The sequence below is a fragment of the Labrus mixtus genome, chromosome 10 (genome assembly GCF_963584025.1).
Source record: "Labrus mixtus chromosome 10, fLabMix1.1, whole genome shotgun sequence".
Lineage (NCBI taxonomy): Eukaryota > Metazoa > Chordata > Actinopteri > Labriformes > Labridae > Labrus > Labrus mixtus.
The window spans coordinates 181,655-201,923 of NC_083621.1; the positions used below are offsets into that span (position 1 = coordinate 181,655).

Sequence of the window (20,269 nt, forward strand, 5' to 3'; positions counted from 1 at the left end):
GTTTGATGCTCCTCGCCGCTAGAGGTCGCCCTACGAACACAGCTTATGTAATATATATATTATATTATTATTATAATATTATAATATATTATATATATTATTATATATATATACTGTAATATTTACAGTCTATGCTTCAGACCACACGGAAATTCTCGGAGATTCTCGTTCGTTTTCGGTTAGATACAGTATGTAATATTAAATAGTAAAATAAAGATTAATAAGAATTAAAAATTAACCTCAAGCCATACAGTAAGCTCGACGTACTTTAAATATAAAATCAGAAATGATGATTTAAAAGAAACTTGTATTTACTACTTCCGGTTAACTTGTCTTGGAGGAATTGTTCTTCCGGGTCAACGCCGCTTCGAACTGCAGAAACACAACAGTAGCCTCTCTCTCGCGTTAACGTTGAATATCAGCTGATGTGTTTCAAGTTTGAATGATTTTAAACACCAGAGAGACAGAGGACACGAACTGAAGACCAGACCATGTCCGGTTTACCTCCCGGAGACCCTCAGCTGGTCTCTATGATCGTGAATCATTTAAAAACTCAGGGACTCTTCGATCAGTTCCGGAGGGAGTGCCTGGCTGACGTCGATACAAAGGTAAAGAAGACCAATACACCTGATAATGTATGAATATTAATACACCTGATAATGTATAAAGAAGACTAATACACCTGATAATGTATGAATACTAATACACCTGATAATGTATAAAGAAGACTAATACACCTGATAATGTATGAATATTAATACACCTGATAATGTATAAAGAAGACCAATACACCTGATAATGTATAAAGAAGACCAATACACCTGATAATGTATGAATATTAATACACCTGATAATGTATAAAGAAGACCAATACACCTGATAATGTATAAAGAAGACCAATACACCTGATAATGTATGAATACTAATACACCTGATAATGTATAAAGAAGACTAATACACCTGATATTGTATAAAGAAGACCAATACACCTGATAATGTATGAATATTAATACACCTGATAATGTATAAAGAAGACTAATACACCTGATAATGTATAAAGAAGACCAATACACCTGATAATGTATGAATATTAATACACCTGATAATGTATGAATATTAATACACCTGATAATGTATAAAGAAGACCAATACACCTGATAATGTATGAATATTAATACACCTGATAATGTATAAAGAAGACCAAAACACCTGATAATGTATGAATATTAATACACCTGATAATGTATAAAGAAGACTAATACACCTGATAATGTATGAATACTAATACACCTGATAATGTATGAATATTAATACACCTGATAATGTATAAAGAAGACCAATACACCTGATAATGTATAAAGAAGACCAATACACCTGATAATGTATGAATATTAATACACCTGATAATGTATAAAGAAGACCAATACACCTGATAATGTATGAATACTAATACACCTGATAATGTATGAATATTAATACACCTGATAATGTATAAAGAAGACCAATACACCTGATAATGTATGAATATTAATACACCTGATAATGTTTAAAGAAGATGAAATCACCTGATAATGTTTAAAGATGAAATCACCTGATAATGTTTAAAGATGAAATCACCTGATAATGTTTAAAGATGAAATCACCTGATAATGTTTAAAGAAGATGAAATCACCTGATAATGTTTAAAGAAGATGAAATCACCTGATAATGTTTAAAGATGAAATCACCTGATAATGTTTAAAGAAGATGAAATCACCTGATAATGTTTAAAGAAGATGAAATCACCTGATAATGTTTAAAGAAGATTAAATCATCTGATAATGTTTAAAGAAGATGAAATCACCTGATAATAAATGTTTACTTAATGTTCTTATAACTGTGTTTAATGTTTGAGTTAGTTTAACTCTCAGGCTTCAGTTTAATTTACTGCCAGCTTCATGTCCACTTCCCCAAAACTGATATAAAAATAAAACAGATTTATATTCTTCTCTGCATAAATCTCTGAAACAACTTCCGGCCTGCTCAAAACTGCCAAACATTCAATCATTTTGAGGATTTTAATCCTGAACAAAGGGATGTTTGAGCAGCTCAGTAGAAACTGAACGCTTCTGAAGTCAAAATTAGACTTTATTATTGTCTAACCCTTTTCCCTTTATTTCACTGATGTACAGATGTTCCCATGGGGGATCAATAAAGTTTATCATTTCATTTCATCAACATTAAAACTTCAAACCTCTTTGTCGTTAAAGAGGAGGTCTTTGAAACTGTGGAGCTGGCAGGTCAGCAGTTCGAGGCTAAATTAGCGGCTGTGAGAAATACACAACAAACATGACTGTTGATGTCTTTTCAGTTGCTTTGTGGGTAATGTATGCACAGGAGGGAAACTCTAAAGATCTCATGGGACCTCCAGCAGGCATCAGGGCGATTTGCAGCACCGCTCAGACATTCCTGTTATCAGGTGAAACTGTCCAAATGCTCAGTAAAATTTTTTCTCTTGCAGCCTGCTTACCTGAACCTGAAACAGAGAGTGGATAACTTTGTCTCCAATCACCTCTCTAACCACACATGGAGCCCTCATTTGAACAAGAACCAGCTGAGAAACAACATCCGACAGCTGGTGCTCCAGTGAGTGCTGAACAAAGAGATGTTCTTTAACTTAAAGTTTAGAAAGGATTCTTTTCATATTAAAGCCGTCTGTTTCTCTCAGGTCTGGGATGCTGGAGCAGGGCGTGGACAGGATCGTGGCCCAGGTGGTGGATCCTAAAATCAACCATATCTTCAGGCCGCAGGTGGAGAGGGTGGTCCGGGAGTTTCTGTCACCTGGCAGCTGCTCTGAGGAGCCGCCTCCCCCGCTGCCTCTGCCAGAGACCAAACCAGACAGCAGCCTTCTGGAGCCAGGTTCACTGAATGCTTTAGTCATGTTTATGAGAAATGATGAAATATTATACAGTTATTTAATGATTTAAATATCCTACTGATCGCTCATTTAACATTCGTCATGACATTCTTTACAGCCACGTCGTCTGCTCCGCCCCCCAGCGACGCCATGTCCATCCTGGAAACCATCTCCTCCCTGAACCAGGAGGCCAGCGTCAGGGCCAGCTCAGACAAAGGACGCAGAGCTCCAGACGAGCAGCTGCTGGAGGAGGGAGAGCAGGACATGGAAATGGTTGAGGAAGGAGACGGAAAGACGCCAGAACAGTCAGGGGAGTCTGAGGTCCAAGTGTTTGAGGTGAAGACGGAGGACGCTCAGGAACATGTGGATCTGGGTAAAGAAGGGTTAATAGTGGAGGTGAAAGTAGAAGAAGAGGAGTCGGGAGCGAAGGAGCCGACAGAGGAGGAGAAAGATAAAACTGCAAGCAGAGCGAGTGGCAAACCAGCCGAGGACAAGCAGGATGAAGATCCACTTAAATCTACGAGTCAGGCCAAGCAGAAAGCCAGAGAGAGGATCAAAGAAGGTGAGTGTCAGTGTGACCTGCATCATGCACACATTAAGTGCTAAGCAGTTTATATCTTTGGGCTTTTTGCCATTTGGTGTCAAACAGGCAGCGTCCTCTTAAAGCATCGATCTGTAACGTTCACACCTCGAGATCAAGCCGTGCAACAACTTCCTACAGGGCTCCTCTCAGGTCCACGGAGCGCCCCGCTCGCTGTTTTCAGTACTATGTAACTTTGAAAAGTTGGAAACTGCAGTCTAAATTCTAGCCAGGGCTCCAGAATAACTTTTTGCACTGGTTGCACTGGTGCTCCTAATTTTCTTTTTTAGGTGCACCAGCACAATATTTATATGCACTCAAATTTTTCATTGTGCCGCCTTTAACTCCATAAGATCACCTTTTTATCACTCTCCATAACTTAAGAATGATTTTTAAACAAGAATAAGGTGTAGAGCAGCGGTGTCAAAGTCCTATTGGGGGGGCCGGATTTGTTCAAATGAGACCTCAGGGCCGGACTAATTTTGCAGACATCACTATAACTCAACACATGGATATATAGACTGATGTATGATTGTATAGAAAACTGCATGTTAACACATGAAATGTAAAAGTACATTAAGGAGGGGTTAACTCAAACTGCATGTTAACACATGAAATGTAAAAGAACATTAAGGAGGGGTTAACTCAAACTGCATGTTAACACATGAAATGTAAAAGAACATTAAGGAGGGGTTAACTCAAACTGCATGTTAACACATGAAATGTAAAAGTACATTAAGGAGGGGTTAACTCAAACTGCATGTTAACACATGAAATGTAAAAGAACATTAAGGAGGGGTTAACTCAAACTGCATGTTAACACATGAAATGTAAAAGTACATTAAGGAGGGGTTAACTCAAACTGCATGTTAACACATGAAATGTAAAAGAACATTAAGGAGGGGTTAACTCAAACTGCATGTTAACACATGAAATGTAAAAGAACATTAAGGAGGGGTTAACTCAAACTGCATGTTAACACATGAAATGTAAAAGTACATTAAGGAGGGGTTAACTCAAACTGCATGTTAACACATGAAATGTAAAAGTACATTAAGGAGGGGTTAACTCAAACTGCATGTTAACACATGAAATGTAAAAGAACATTAAGGAGGGGTTAACTCAAACTGCATGTTAACACATGAAATGTAAAAGAACATTAAGAAGGGGTTAACTCAAACTGCATGTTAACACATGAAATGTAAAAGAACATTAAGGAGGGGTTAACTCAAACTGCATGTTAACACATGAAATGTAAAAGAACATTAAGGAGGGGTTAACTCAAACTGCATGTTAACACATGAAATGTAAAAGTACATTAAGGAGGGGTTAACTCAAACTGCATGTTAACACATGAAATGTAAAAGAACATTAAGGAGGGGTTAACTCAAACTGCATGTTAACACATGAAATGTAAAAGAACATTAAGGAGGGGTTAACTCAAACTGCATGTTGGATCAAACTGGTCTCACTCTGGAGCCCTGCCGGAACCCGTCCATGTTTAAACGTGGTCGTTCTTCTTTCAGAATACTTTCTGGAGGATTCCGACCTCGACGGTCTGAGTGACATCACAGTGAGCTCGGTCCACACCAGTGACCTGTCGTCCTTCGAGGAGGAGAGCGAGGACGAGGAGCTGCAGTCGGATTCCTCAGAGGAGGGCGAGCTTCCATCAGACGGTCTGACCCCGTGTTTATGAAACTTAGACTGCTCCGTCAGGTAAACAGGAAGTGAACTTTGTTCTCTCTCTCTGCAGATCAAGGTGAAGAGAACAAACACGGGGACGCAGGAGACGAGCGCAAACCTCGCCGCAAAGCCTACGTCCACAAGCCGTTCCTGTACTCCCGTTACTATAGCGACTCGGATGATGAGATCACCGTGGAGGAGCGGCGCAGATCTGCGGTGAGTTCTGTCAACATTAATGAAGGCGGAGCTTGACCCCGAGTCCAGACGAGTTCTCTGACCCGGCTCGGTTTGAAGAGGTCGACTTCCTTACGGGAACGCATCGTGTACATACCATCTAATCGATGCCACCATTTATCTCGACCATCATTTTAAACGATGGCGGTGAAGCGGCGGTCGAGTGTTCACTTGAAATTTGTGCAGACACGAATATTCTGAGTCTCGTATCTGACCATAACCAGTTCAGTTCAGATCTTTATTGTCAAATTAGATTTGCAGCAGTGGACACAAAAACACAACCTGATGAAATATAAAACTCCTCTGTTTGCCTGATATGCAAATTGCATCGGGTCAAGCAGGCCCCCGAACATGATTGGTCAGAACTCTTTTGACCAATTGTTCAAAAGTCTTCATTACTACTGAAGTCAGAGCCACAGGCCTCAGGTCAGTTAGCTCTTTGGGAGATTAAGTCTTCATTACTACTGAAGTCAGAGCCACAGGCCTCAGGTCAGTTAGCTCTTTGGGAGATTAAGTCTTCATTACTACTGAAGTCAGAGCCACAGGCCTCAGGTCAGTTAGCTCTTTGGGAGATTAAGTCTTCATTACTACTGAAGTCAGAGCCACAGGCCTCAGGTCAGTTAGCTCTTTGGGAGATTAAGTCTTCATTACTACTGAAGTCAGAGCCACAGGCCTCAGGTCAGTTAGCTCTTTGGGAGATTAAGTCTTCATTACTACTGAAGTCAGAGCCACAGGCCTCAGGTCAGTTAGCTCTTTGGGAGATTAAGTCTTCATTACTACTGAAGTCAGAGCCACAGGCCTCAGGTCAGTTAGCTCTTTGGGAGATTAAGTCTTCATTACTACTGAAGTCAGAGCCACAGGCCTCAGGTCAGTTAGCTCTTTGGGAGATTAAGTCTTCATTACTACTGAAGTCAGAGCCACAGGCCTCAGGTCAGTTAGCTCTTTGGGAGATTAAGTCTTCATTACTACTGAAGTCAGAGCCACAGGCCTCAGGTCAGTTAGCTCTTTGGGAGATTAAGTCTTCATTACTACTGAAGTCAGAGCCACAGGCCTCAGGTCAGTTAGCTCTTTGGGAGATTTGTTCTTAGCCACAGGTACAACAATAGAAGTTGAAAAGATCTGTAAAAACATCTCATAACTGATCTGCACATTCTTTAAGAAATGTTCCAGTGATCATATCTGGTCCGGGACTTTTCCGGGGGGGGGGGGGGGGGGGGGGGTGGTCATGCTTCAGCTCAGAACTGGACCACTTAGTAGGGGGGTGTGTCCTACGTGTGTCCTACGTGTTTTATAAAAACTCTGTACTCTGTGACAGTTTAAAGTTTACATTTTAAAACATTAAATTTACTAAAAGGTAAAAATCTGATAATCCTTCAAAATAAGAGTCTCAAACTGTGAAATCTCTCTGTGTTAACATGACTTCAACAACATTTCAAGTCGTGTTTCTGAGTGTTTAAAGGAGCTGGATGAATGAAGTGAATGTCTCTTTTCTGGCAGGCGAAGGACAAAGAGGAACGTCTGCTCAAAAGACAACAGAACCGAGAGCGTATGGAAGATAAGAGGAAGCAGAAAGCTCTGCATGCTGAGGAACAAGGTCTGTTTCCTTCCTGTTTGTTTCTTCCAGTTGAAATCTGTTTTGTGTGCATCATTCACCTCCTTGACTTTCTGCACAGATCACAAGAAACAAAAGAGCGGGGACTGTGGGGGGCTCGAGGGTCCCCGAGCCAAAGAGGCTCGCAAAGAGAGGAAGGTGCTGGAGAAGAAGATGGCGCTCAGCAGGAAGAGGAAGCTGGACTCAAGGTAAGAACCTCAGAGCCTCCACCACATGTCACACTGGAAACGCTCCGTAGATCAGATGTTCATCGTGTGTTTGATGTTTCCATGCTGCAGGAAAGAGGGCGATGTGTCCAATAAGAAGAGAGGAGACTGTGAAGGATCAAAGAGAGGGGGGGTAAGTCAAACTGATCTGGATCTCATCAGGGGTAACACCACCTTCCTGACTCTGCTCTGTCTTTCAATCAGGAAGTGAAATCTGCAGCAGCAAAGACGACGCAACCAAAACTATCCAGAAATCTGTCCGAGTCGGCGTCGTCTGACGAGAGGCGCAGACGAACGAGCGGCAGCGTATCCGAAGACTCCAGCGACGCCAAGAAGCTGTCGGAGAAAGGTCGCACGCACTCGTTCATCCTGGAGCTGGAGCAGGGCGCCCAGGAGGCGCTCCGACAGCGCTCTGTGGGCAAGTTTGATCGACTCTACCGCAAAGAGAGAGAGCGCAGCTCGACCGACGAGCGCGCCAAACTCAAGAAGAAACCTGAGGTGGACGACGCTCCGCAGGGGGGCGGGGCTTCTGTCAAAGCGTCCTCTGACGAGAAGGGGGACAAAAAGGCCAAGGTTAAAACAGAGAAGAAGGCGGCGTCGACTCCGAGAGAAGGAAAGTCGTCTGAGGCAGACGAGAGTCCGAAAGACGCTCCTGTGAAGAAGCTGAAAGCTGCGTCTGTGGAGGCCGGCAGAGCAGAGAAAGAGAAACTCAGAGAGAGAGAGAAGAAAGAGAAGAAAGAGAAGAGCTCAGCTAAAGGAGACTTGAAGCTCCGCCCAGACTCCACAGGCTCCTCTGAGGAGCGCTCCGACCTGGAGCCGGGATCCGACAGCAGCAAGAAGAAAGACAAACACTCCAAAGAAGTTGTGAAGAGGTCCAAGAGCCAGAGCGAGGAGCGAGCCGGGGAAAAAGCCAAACCTAAAGATCAAGACATCGTGAAGTCAAACAAGCTCAAGGCGACAGAGAGAGGGAAAAACTTTGAGAAATCCAAATCGAAATCCAAAGAGGAAGCTAAGACGGTGTCATCATCAAAGGGGGACAATAAAGCTTCAGAAGTAAGAAGTGTGGGGGGGGCGGCGGTGAGCAAACCAGAGAAGAAGAAAGAACAGAAAGTCCCTGAGGAACTCCTCCAGAAGAAAGTCCCTGAGGAACTCCTCCAGGAGAAAGTCCCTGAGGAACCCCTCCAGGAGAAAGTCCCTGAGGAACTCCTCCAGGAGAAAGTCCCTGAGGAACCCCTCCAGGAGAAAGTCCATGAGGAACTCCTCCAGGAGAAAGTCCCTGAGGAACCCCTCCAGGAGAAAGTCCCTGAGGAACCCCTCCAGGAGAAAGTCCCTGAGGAACCCCTCCAGAAGAAAGTCCCTGAGGAACTTCTCCAGAAGAAAGTCCCTGAGGAACTCCTCCAGAAGAAAGTCCCTGAGGAACCCCTCCAGAAGAAAGTCCCTGAGGAACCCCTCCAGAAGAAAGTCCCTGAGGAACCCCTCCAGGAGAAAGTCCCTGAGGAACCCCTCCAGGAGAAAGTCACTGAGGAACCCCTCCAGGAGAAACCAGAAGTGAAGAGCACAAAGAAGAGAGGGAAGAAAGAAAGATGTGAGAGGCCCTCAAAGTCTGTTTCCTGTCAGAGCCTCGATGCAGAGGAGGCGCTGAAGACAGACTCCGCCCCCGTCACCACCTCCTTCTCTGACGACACCTGCGATGCGTTCAGCGACATCACCCCAGAGCCACCAGAGGGCGACACTGAGTCCCGGCTCAGCGAGATGCCAGCGGAGGCCGACGCCCTGCTCGCTCTCATGGACGTTTGCACCTCAGCGGAGGCGAGACTTCCACATGAGCGAGGCGAAGAGGAGGCACCGCCCGAGCTGGAGGACGCCGACATGAAGATGAAAGAAGCAGCTCTGACACTGCTCTCCATGGATCCTGACAGCACAGTGACCTCCACCTTGTGCCAGGATGAAAGAGAAGAAGAAGAGGCTCCTCCTCCTCCTCAGGTGGAAGCAGCTGATTCTTTAAAGGAGACGTCATCAGTCACATGTCAGGAAACAGAGAAACAAGAAGCTGCAGGTAGAGAAAGTGTTTTTTATAAAAGCTGACGACATCAAAATGTTCCCCTAAAGATTCTTCTCTCTTACAGATTTATCTGAAACGACAGAGAAAGAAATGGACGTTGGCGAGTTCGATTCCCAGTCTGTGGCTCTGCAGGTACAAAATAAAGATCGATCTGATGTTTTTACAGCGAGGTGAAGCTGTCACTACTCATCAGAGATAAACTGTTAAACTGTCAGAGGAGGGGCGCTGGTGGCTCAGTGGTTAGTGTGCACGCCCCATGTATGGAGGCTGTCGTCTCAAGCGGTCGGCCGGGTTCAAATCCCACCTGTTGCTTCTTTCCCGCATGTTGTTCCCCTCTCTCTCTCTCTCTCGCTCCCTGATTTCTGACTCTATCCACTGTCCTATCTCTCTCTCTCCCTGATTTCTGACTCTCTCCACTGTCCTATCTCTCTCTCTCTCTCTCTCCCTGATTTCTGACTCTATACACTATCCTATCTCTCTCTCTCTCCCTGATTTCTGACTCTATCCACTGTCCTATCTCTCTCTCTCTCTCTCTCTCCCTGATTTCTGACTCTATCCACTGTCCTATCTCTCTCTCTCTCTCTCTCTCCCTGATTTCTGACTCTATACACTATCCTATCTCTCTCTCTCTCTCTCTCTCCCTGATTTCTTACTCTATCCACTGTCCTATCTCTCTCTCTCTCTCCCTCTCTCTCTGATTTCTGACTCTATCCACTGTCCTATCTCTCTCTCTGATTTCTGACTCTATCCACTGTCCTATCTCTCTCCCTCTCTCTCTCTCTCTCCCTGATTTCTGACTCTATCCACTGTCCTATCTCTCTCTGATTTCTGACTCTATCCACTGTCCTATCTCTCTCTGATTTCTGACTCTATCCACTGTCCTATCTCTCTCTGATTTCTGACTATATCCACTGTCCTATCTCTCTCTGATTTCTGACTCTATCCACTGTCCTATCTCTCTCTCTCTCCCTGATTTCTGACTCTATCCACTGTCCTATCTCTCTCTCTCTATCTCTCTCTCTCTCTCTCCCTGATTTCTGACTCTATCCACTGTCCTATCTCTCTCTCTCTCCCTGATTTCTGACTCTATCCACTGTCCTATCTCTCTCTCTCTCCCTGATTTCTGACTCTATCCACTGTCCTATCTCTCTCTCTCTCTCTCTCTCTCTCTCTCCCTGATTTCTGACTCTATCCACTGTCCTATCTCTCTCTCCCTCCCTGATTTCTGACTCTATCCACTGTCCTATCTCTCTCCCTGATTTCTGACTCTATCCACTGTCCTATCTCTCTCTCTGATTTCTGACTCTATCCACTGTCCTATCGCTCTCTCTGATTTCTGACTCTATCCACTGTCCTATCTCTCTCTCTCTCCCTGATTTCTGACTCTATCCACTGTCCTATCGCTCTCTCTGATTTCTGACCCTATCCACTGTCCTATCTCTCTCTCTCTCTCCCCCTGATTTCTGACTCTATCCACTGTCCTATCGCTCTCTCTGATTTCTGACTCTATCGACTGTCCTATCTCTCTCTCCCTGATTTCTGACTCTATCCACTGTCCTATCTCTCTCGCTCTCTCCCTCTCTCTCTGATTTCTGACTCTATCCACTGTCCTATCTCTCTCTCTGATTTCTGACTCTATCCACTGTCCTATCTCTCTCCCTCTCTCTCTCTCTCTCTCTCCCTGATTTCTGACTCTATCCACTGTCCTATCGCTCTCTCTGATTTCTGACTCTATCCACTGTCCTATCTCTCTCTCCCTGATTTCTGACTCTATCCACTGTCCTATCTCTCTCTCTCTCTCCCTCTCTCTCTGATTTCTGACTCTATCCACTGTCCTATCTCTCTCTCTGATTTCTGACTCTATCCACTGTCCTATCTCTCTCCCTCTCTCTCTCTCTCCCTGATTTCTGACTCTATCCACTGTCCTATCTCTATCTCTCTCTCTCTGGTTTCTGACTCTATCCACTGTCCTATCTCTCTCTCTCTGATTTCTGACTCTATCCACTGTCCTATCTCTCTCTCTCTCTCTCTGGTTTCTGACTCTATCCACTGTCCTATCTCTCTCTCTGATTTCTGACTCTATTCACTGTCCTATCTCTCTCTCTCTCTCTCCCTGATTTCTGACTCTATCCACTGTCCTATCGCTCTCTCTGATTTCTGACTCTAACCACTGTCCTATCTCTCTCTCCCTGATTTCTGACTCTATCCACTGTCCTATCTCTCTCTCTCTCTCCCTCTCTCTCTGATTTCTGACTCTATCCACTGTCCTATCTCTCTCCCTGATTTCTGACTCTATCCACTGTCCTATCTCTCTCTCTCTCTCCCTCTCTCTCTGATTTCTGACTCTATCCACTGTCCTATCTCTCTCTCTGATTTCTGACTCTATCCACTGTCCTATCTCTCTCCCTCTCTCTCTCTCTCTCCCTGATTTCTGACTCTATCCACTGTCCTATCTCTCTCTCTATCTCTCTCCCTGATTTCTGACTCTATGCACTGTCCTATCTCTCTCTGATTTCTGACTCTATGCACTGTCCTATCTCTCTCTCTGATTTCTGACTCTATCCACTGTCCTATCTCTCTCTCTCTATCTCTCTCTCTCTCCCTGATTTCTGACTCTATCCACTGTCCTATCTCTCTCCCTGATTTCTGACTCTATCCACTGTCCTATCTCTCTCTCTCTCTCTCTCTCCCTGATTTCTGACTCTATCCACTGTCCTATCTCTCTCTGATTTCTGACTCTATCCACTGTCCTATCTCTCTCTCTCTCTCCCTGATTTCTGACTCTATCCACTGTCCTATCTCTCTCTCTGATTTCTGACTCTATCCACTGTCCTATCTATCTCTCTCTCTCTCTCTCTCCCTGATTTCTGACTCTATCCACTGTCCTATCTCTATCTCTCTCTCTCTCTCTCTCTCTCTCTGGTTTCTGACTCTATCCACTGTCCTATCTCTATCTCTCTCTCTCTCTGGTTTCTGACTCTATCCACTGTCCTATCTCTCTCTCTCTGATTTCTGACTCTATCCACTGTCCTATCTCTCTCTCTCTCTCTGGTTTCTGACTCTATCCACTGTCCTATCTCTCTCTCTGATTTCTGACTCTATTCACTGTCCTATCTCTCTCTCTCTCTCTCCCTGATTTCTGACTCTATCCACTGTCCTATCGCTCTCTCTGATTTCTGACTCTAACCACTGTCCTATCTCTCTCTCCCTGATTTCTGACTCTATCCACTGTCCTATCTCTCTCTCTCTCTCCCTCTCTCTCTGATTTCTGACTCTATCCACTGTCCTATCTCTCTCTCTGATTTCTGACTCTATCCACTGTCCTATCTCTCTCCCTCTCTCTCTCTCTCTCCCTGATTTCTGACTCTATCCACTGTCCTATCTCTCTCTCTATCTCTCTCCCTGATTTCTGACTCTATGCACTGTCCTATCTCTCTCTGATTTCTGACTCTATCCACTGTCCTATCTCTCTCTCTCTCTCTCTCTCTCTCTCTCCCTGATTTCTGACTCTATCCACTGTCCTATCTCTCTCTCTGATTTCTGACTCTATCCACTGTCCTATCTATCTCTCTCTCTCTCTCTCTCCCTGATTTCTGACTCTATCCACTGTCCTATCTCTATCTCTCTCTCTCTCTCTCTGGGGTTTCTGACTCTATCCACTGTCCTATCTCTCTCTCTGATTTCTGACTCTATCCACTGTCCTATCTCTCTCTCTCTCTCTCTCTCTGGTTTCTGACTCTATCCACTGTCCTATCTCTCTCTCTGATTTCTGACTCTATTCACTGTCCTATCTCTCTCTCTCCCTGATTTCTGACTCTATCCACTGTCCTATCGCTCTCTCTGATTTCTGACTCTAACCACTGTCCTATCTCTCTCTCCCTGATTTCTGACTCTATCCACTGTCCTATCTCTCTCTCTCTCTCCCTCTCTCTCTGATTTCTGACTCTATCCACTGTCCTATCTCTCTCTGATTTCTGACTCTATCCACTGTCCTATCTCTCTCCCTCTCTCTCTCTCTCTCCCTGATTTCTGACTCTATCCACTGTCCTATCTCTCTCTCTATCTCTCTCCCTGATTTCTGACTCTATGCACTGTCCTATCTCTCTCTGATTTCTGACTCTATCCACTGTCCTATCTCTCTCTCTCTCTCCCTGATTTCTGACTCTATCCACTGTCCTATCTCTCTCTCTGATTTCTGACTCTATCCACTGTCCTATCTATCTCTCTCTCTCTCTCTCCCTGATTTCTGACTCTATCCACTGTCCTATCTCTATCTCTCTCTCTCTCTCTCTCTCTGGTTTCTGACTCTATCCACTGTCCTATCTCTCTCTCTGATTTCTGACTCTATCCACTGTCCTATCTCTCTCTCTCTCTCTCCCTGATTTCTGACTTTATCCACTGTCCTATCTCTCTCTCTGATTTCTGACTCTATCCACTGTCCTCTCTCTCTCTCTCTCTCTCTCTCTCCCTGATTTCTGACTCTATCCACTGTCCTATCTCTCTCTCTGATTTCTGACTCTATCCACTGTCCTATCTCTCTCTCTCCCTGATTTCTGACTCTATCCACTGTCCTATCTCTCTCTCTCTATCTCTCTCTCTCTCCCTGATTTCTGACTCTATCCACTGTCCTATCTCTCTCTCTCCCTGATTTCTGACTCTATCGACTGTCCTATCTCTCTCCCTGATTTCTGACTCTATCCACTGTCCTATCTCTCTCTCTGATTTCTGACTCTATCCACTGTCCTATCCCTCTCTCTCTCTCCCTGATTTCTGACTCTATCCACTGTCCTATCTCTCTCCCTGATTTCTGACTCTATCCACTGTCCTATCTCTCTCTCTCTCCCTGATTTCTGACTCTATGCACTGTCCTATCTCTCTCTGATTTCTGACTCTATCCACTGTCCTATCTCTCTCTCTCTCCCTGATTTCTGACTCTATCCACTGTCCTATCTCTCTCTCTGATTTCTGACTCTATCCACTGTCCTATCTATCTCTCTCTCTCTCTCTCCCTGATTTCTGACTCTATCCACTGTCCTATCTCTATCTCTCTCTCTCTCTCTCTCTCTGGTTTCTGACTCTATCCACTGTCCTATCTCTCTCTCTGATTTCTGACTCTATCCACTGTCCTATCTCTCTCTCTCTCTCTCTGGTTTCTGACTCTATCCACTGTCCTATCTCTCTCTCTGATTTCTGACTCTATCCACTGTCCTATCTCTCTCTCTCTCTCTCCCTGATTTCTGACTCTATCCACTGTCCTATCTCTCTCTCTGATTTCTGACTCTATCCACTGTCCTATCTCTCTCTCTCTCTCTCTCCCTGATTTCTGACTCTATCCACTGTCCTATCTCTCTCTCTATCTCTCTCTCTCTCCCTGATTTCTGACTCTATCCACTGTCCTATCTCTCTCTCTCCCTGATTTCTGACTCTATCCACTGTCCTATCTCTCTCCCTGATTTCTGACTCTATCCACTGTCCTATCTCTCTCTCTGATTTCTGACTCTATCCACTGTCCTATCCCTCTCTCTCTCTCCCTGATTTCTGACTCTATCCACTGTCCTATCTCTCTCCCTGATTTCTGAGTCTATCCACTGTCCTATCTCTCTCTCTCTCTCCCTCTCTCTCTGATTTCTGACTCTATCCACTGTCCTATCTCTCTCCCTGATTTCTGACTCTATCCACTGTCCTATCTCTCTCCCTCTCTCTCTCTCTCTGATTTCTGACTCTATCCACTGTCCTATCTCTCTCCCTCTCTCTCTCTCTCTCTCCCTGATTTCTGACTCTATCCACTGTCCTATCTCTCTCTGATTTCTGACTCTATCCACTGTCCTATCTCTCTCTGATTTCTGACTCTATCCACTGTCCTATCTCTCTCTCTCTCTCTCCCTGATTTCTGACTCTATCCACTGTCCTATCTCTCTCTCTGATTTCTGACTCTATCCACTGTCCTATCTATCTCTCTCTCTCTCTCTCTCCCTGATTTCTGACTCTATCCACTGTCCTATCTCTATCTCTCTCTCTCTCTCTCTGGGGTTTCTGACTCTATCCACTGTCCTATCTCTCTCTCTGATTTCTGACTCTATCCACTGTCCTATCTCTCTCTCTCTCTCTCTCTCTGGTTTCTGACTCTATCCACTGTCCTATCTCTCTCTCTGATTTCTGACTCTATTCACTGTCCTATCTCTCTCTCTCCCTGATTTCTGACTCTATCCACTGTCCTATCGCTCTCTCTGATTTCTGACTCTAACCACTGTCCTATCTCTCTCTCCCTGATTTCTGACTCTATCCACTGTCCTATCTCTCTCTCTCTGATTTCTGACTCTATCCACTGTCCTATCTCTCTCTGATTTCTGACTCTATCCACTGTCCTATCTCTCTCCCTCTCTCTCTCTCTCTCTCCCCCTGATTTCTGACTCTATCCACTGTCCTATCTCTCTCTCTATCTCTCTCCCTGATTTCTGACTCTATGCACTGTCCTATCTCTCTCTGATTTCTGACTCTATCCACTGTCCTATCTCTCTCTCTCTCTCCCTGATTTCTGACTCTATCCACTGTCCTATCTCTCTCTCTGATTTCTGACTCTATCCACTGTCCTATCTATCTCTCTCTCTCTCTCTCCCTGATTTCTGACTCTATCCACTGTCCTATCTCTATCTCTCTCTCTCTCTCTCTCTCTGGTTTCTGACTCTATCCACTGTCCTATCTCTCTCTCTGATTTCTGACTCTATCCACTGTCCTATCTCTCTCTCTCTCTCTCTCTGGTTTCTGACTCTATCCGCTGTCCTATCTCTCTCTCTGATTTCTGACTCTATCCACTGTCCTATCTCTCTCTCTCTCTCTCCCTGATTTCTGACTTTATCCACTGTCCTATCTCTCTCTCTGATTTCTGACTCTATCCACTGTCCTCTCTCTCTCTCTCTCTCTCTCTCTCCCTGATTTCTGACTCTATCCACTGTCCTATCTCTCTCTCTGATTTCTGACTCTATCCACTGTCCTATCTCTCTCTCTCCCTGATTTCTGACTCTATCCACTGTCCTATCTCTCTCTCTCTATCTCTCTCTCTCTCCCTGATTTCTGACTCTATCCACTGTCCTATCTCTCTCTCTCCCTGATTTCTGACTCTATCGACTGTCCTATCTCTCTCCCTGATTTCTGACTCTATCCACTGTCCTATCTCTCTCTCTGATTTCTGACTCTATCCACTGTCCTATCCCTCTCTCTCTCTCCCTGATTTCTGACTCTATCCACTGTCCTATCTCTCTCCCTGATTTCTGACTCTATCCACTGTCCTATCTCTCTCTCTCTCCCTGATTTCTGACTCTATGCACTGTCCTATCTCTCTCTGATTTCTGACTCTATCCACTGTCCTATCTCTCTCTCTCCCTGATTTCTGACTCTATCCACTGTCCTATCTCTCTCTCTGATTTCTGACTCTATCCACTGTCCTATCTATCTCTCTCTCTCTCTCTCCCTGATTTCTGACTCTATCCACTGTCCTATCTCTATCTCTCTCTCTCTCTCTCTCTCTGGTTTCTGACTCTATCCACTGTCCTATCTCTCTCTCTGATTTCTGACTCTATCCACTGTCCTATCTCTCTCTCTCTCTCTCTGGTTTCTGACTCTATCCACTGTCCTATCTCTCTCTCTGATTTCTGACTCTATCCACTGTCCTATCTCTCTCTCTCTCTCTCCCTGATTTCTGACTCTATCCACTGTCCTATCTCTCTCTCTGATTTCTGACTCTATCCACTGTCCTATCTCTCTCTCTCTCTCTCTCCCTGATTTCTGACTCTATCCACTGTCCTATCTCTCTCTCTATCTCTCTCTCTCTCCCTGATTTCTGACTCTATCCACTGTCCTATCTCTCTCTCTCCCTGATTTCTGACTCTATCCACTGTCCTATCTCTCTCCCTGATTTCTGACTCTATCCACTGTCCTATCTCTCTCTCTGATTTCTGACTCTATCCACTGTCCTATCCCTCTCTCTCTCTCCCTGATTTCTGACTCTATCCACTGTCCTATCTCTCTCCCTGATTTCTGAGTCTATCCACTGTCCTATCTCTCTCTCTCTCTCCCTCTCTCTCTGATTTCTGACTCTATCCACTGTCCTATCTCTCTCCCTGATTTCTGACTCTATCCACTGTCCTATCTCTCTCCCTCTCTCTCTCTCTCTGATTTCTGACTCTATCCACTGTCCTATCTCTCTCCCTCTCTCTCTCTCTCTCTCCCTGATTTCTGACTCTATCCACTGTCCTATCTCTCTCTGATTTCTGACTCTATCCACTGTCCTATCTCTCTCTGATTTCTGACTCTATCCACTGTCCTATCTCTCTCTCTCTCTCTCCCTGATTTCTGACTCTATCCACTGTCCTATCTCTCTCTCTGATTTCTGACTCTATCCACTGTCCTATCTATCTCTCTCTCTCTCTCTCTCCCTGATTTCTGACTCTATCCACTGTCCTATCTCTATCTCTCTCTCTCTCTCTCTGGGGTTTCTGACTCTATCCACTGTCCTATCTCTCTCTCTGATTTCTGACTCTATCCACTGTCCTATCTCTCTCTCTCTCTCTCTCTCTGGTTTCTGACTCTATCCACTGTCCTATCTCTCTCTCTGATTTCTGACTCTATTCACTGTCCTATCTCTCTCTCTCCCTGATTTCTGACTCTATCCACTGTCCTATCGCTCTCTCTGATTTCTGACTCTAACCACTGTCCTATCTCTCTCTCCCTGATTTCTGACTCTATCCACTGTCCTATCTCTCTCTCTCTCTCCCTCTCTCTCTGATTTCTGACTCTATCCACTGTCCTATCTCTCTCTGATTTCTGACTCTATCCACTGTCCTATCTCTCTCCCTCTCTCTCTCTCTCTCCCTGATTTCTGACTCTATCCACTGTCCTATCTCTCTCTCTATCTCTCTCCCTGATTTCTGACTCTATGCACTGTCCTATCTCTCTCTGATTTCTGACTCTATCCACTGTCCTATCTCTCTCTCTCTCTCCCTGATTTCTGACTCTATCCACTGTCCTATCTCTCTCTCTGATTTCTGACTCTATCCACTGTCCTATCTATCTCTCTCTCTCTCTCTCCCTGATTTCTGACTCTATCCACTGTCCTATCTCTATCTCTCTCTCTCTCTCTCTCTCTGGTTTCTGACTCTATCCACTGTCCTATCTCTCTCTCTGATTTCTGACTCTATCCACTGTCCTATCTCTCTCTCTCTCTCTCTCTGGTTTCTGACTCTATCCGCTGTCCTATCTCTCTCTCTGATTTCTGACTCTATCCACTGTCCTATCTCTCTCTCTCCCTGATTTCTGACTTTATCCACTGTCCTATCTCTCTCTCTGATTTCTGACTCTATCCACTGTCCTCTCTCTCTCTCTCTCTCTCTCTCTCCCTGATTTCTGACTCTATCCACTGTCCTATCTCTCTCTCTGATTTCTGACTCTATCCACTGTCCTATCTCTCTCTCTCCCTGATTTCTGACTCTATCCACTGTCCTATCTCTCTCTCTCTATCTCTCTCTCTCCCTGATTTCTGACTCTATCCACTGTCCTATCTCTCTCTCTCCCTGATTTCTGACTCTATCGACTGTCCTATCTCTCTCCCTGATTTCTGACTCCATCCACTGTCCTATCTCTCTCTCTGATTTCTGACTCTATCCACTGTCCTATCCCTCTCTCTCTCTCCCTGATTTCTGACTCTATCCACTGTCCTATCTCTCTCCCTGATTTCTGACTCTATCCACTGTCCTATCTCTCTCTCTCTCCCTGATTTCTGACTCTATGCACTGTCCTATCTCTCTCTGATTTCTGACTCTATCCACTGTCCTATCTCTCTCTCTCCCTGATTTCTGACTCTATCCACTGTCCTATCTCTCTCTCTGATTTCTGACTCTATCCACTGTCCTATCTATCTCTCTCTCTCTCTCTCCCTGATTTCTGACTCTATCCACTGTCCTATCTCTATCTCTCTCTCTCTCTCTCTCTCTGGTTTCTGACTCTATCCACTGTCCTATCTCTCTCTCTGATTTCTGACTCTATCCACTGTCCTATCTCTCTCTCTCTCTCTCTGGTTTCTGACTCTATCCACTGTCCTATCTCTCTCTCTGATTTCTGACTCTATCCACTGTCCTATCTCTCTCTCTCTCTCTCTCCCTGATTTCTGACTCTATCCACTGTCCTATCTCTCTCTCTGATTTCTGACTCTATCCACTGTCCTATCTCTCTCTCTCTCTCTCTCCCTGATTTCTGACTCTATCCACTGTCCTATCTCTCTCTCTATCTCTCTCTCTCTCCCTGATTTCTGACTCTATCCACTGTCCTATCTCTCTCTCTCCCTGATTTCTGACTCTATCCACTGTCCTATCTCTCTCCCTGATTTCTGACTCTATCCACTGTCCTATCTCTCTCTCTGATTTCTGACTCTATCCACTGTCCTATCCCTCTCTCTCTCTCACTGATTTCTGACTCTATCCACTGTCCTATCTCTCTCCCTGATTTCTGAGTCTATCCACTGTCCTATCTCTCTCTCTCTCTCCCTCTCTCTCTGATTTCTGACTCTATCCACTGTCCTATCTCTCTCCCTGATTTCTGACTCTATCCACTGTCCTATCTCTCTCCCTCTCTCTCTCTCTCTGATTTCTGACTCTATCCACTGTCCTATCTCTCTCCCTCTCTCTCTCTCTCTCTCCCTGATTTCTGACTCTATCCACTGTCCTATCTCTCTCTGATTTCTGACTCTATCCACTGTCCTATCTCTCTCTGATTTCTGACTCTATCCACTGTCCTATCTCTCTCTCTCTCTCTCCCTGATTTCTGACTCTATCCACTGTCCTATCTCTCTCTCTGATTTCTGACTCTATCCACTGTCCTATCTATCTCTCTCTCTCTCTCCCCCCGATTTCTGACTCTATCCACTGTCCTATCTCTCTCTCTGATTTCTGACTATATCCACTGTCCTATCTCTCTCTCTCTCTCCCTCTCTCTCTGATTTCTGACT

At 44.8% G+C, this 20,269-nt stretch overlaps 1 protein-coding gene across 3 annotated transcripts in view; it reads left to right on the forward strand.

Annotated features, from left to right (window-relative positions):
* Positions 1–345: 345 nt before the first annotated feature.
* bod1l1 (biorientation of chromosomes in cell division 1-like 1) overlaps positions 346–20,269 on the forward strand; it is a 38,210-nt gene continuing 18,286 nt past the window's right edge. For all 3 annotated transcript variants that reach the window (XM_061047505.1, XM_061047507.1, XM_061047508.1), the window contains exons 1-11: positions 346–608; positions 2,501–2,625; positions 2,708–2,898; positions 3,015–3,458; positions 5,003–5,152; positions 5,230–5,375; positions 6,891–6,987; positions 7,067–7,193; positions 7,284–7,344; positions 7,416–9,267; positions 9,338–9,405. In XM_061047505.1, coding sequence (XP_060903488.1) covers positions 492–608; positions 2,501–2,625; positions 2,708–2,898; positions 3,015–3,458; positions 5,003–5,152; positions 5,230–5,375; positions 6,891–6,987; positions 7,067–7,193; positions 7,284–7,344; positions 7,416–9,267; positions 9,338–9,405 — 3,378 coding nt within the window. In that variant the 5' untranslated portion in view covers positions 346–491. The remainder of the gene's footprint in view (positions 609–2,500; positions 2,626–2,707; positions 2,899–3,014; positions 3,459–5,002; positions 5,153–5,229; positions 5,376–6,890; positions 6,988–7,066; positions 7,194–7,283; positions 7,345–7,415; positions 9,268–9,337; positions 9,406–20,269) is intronic.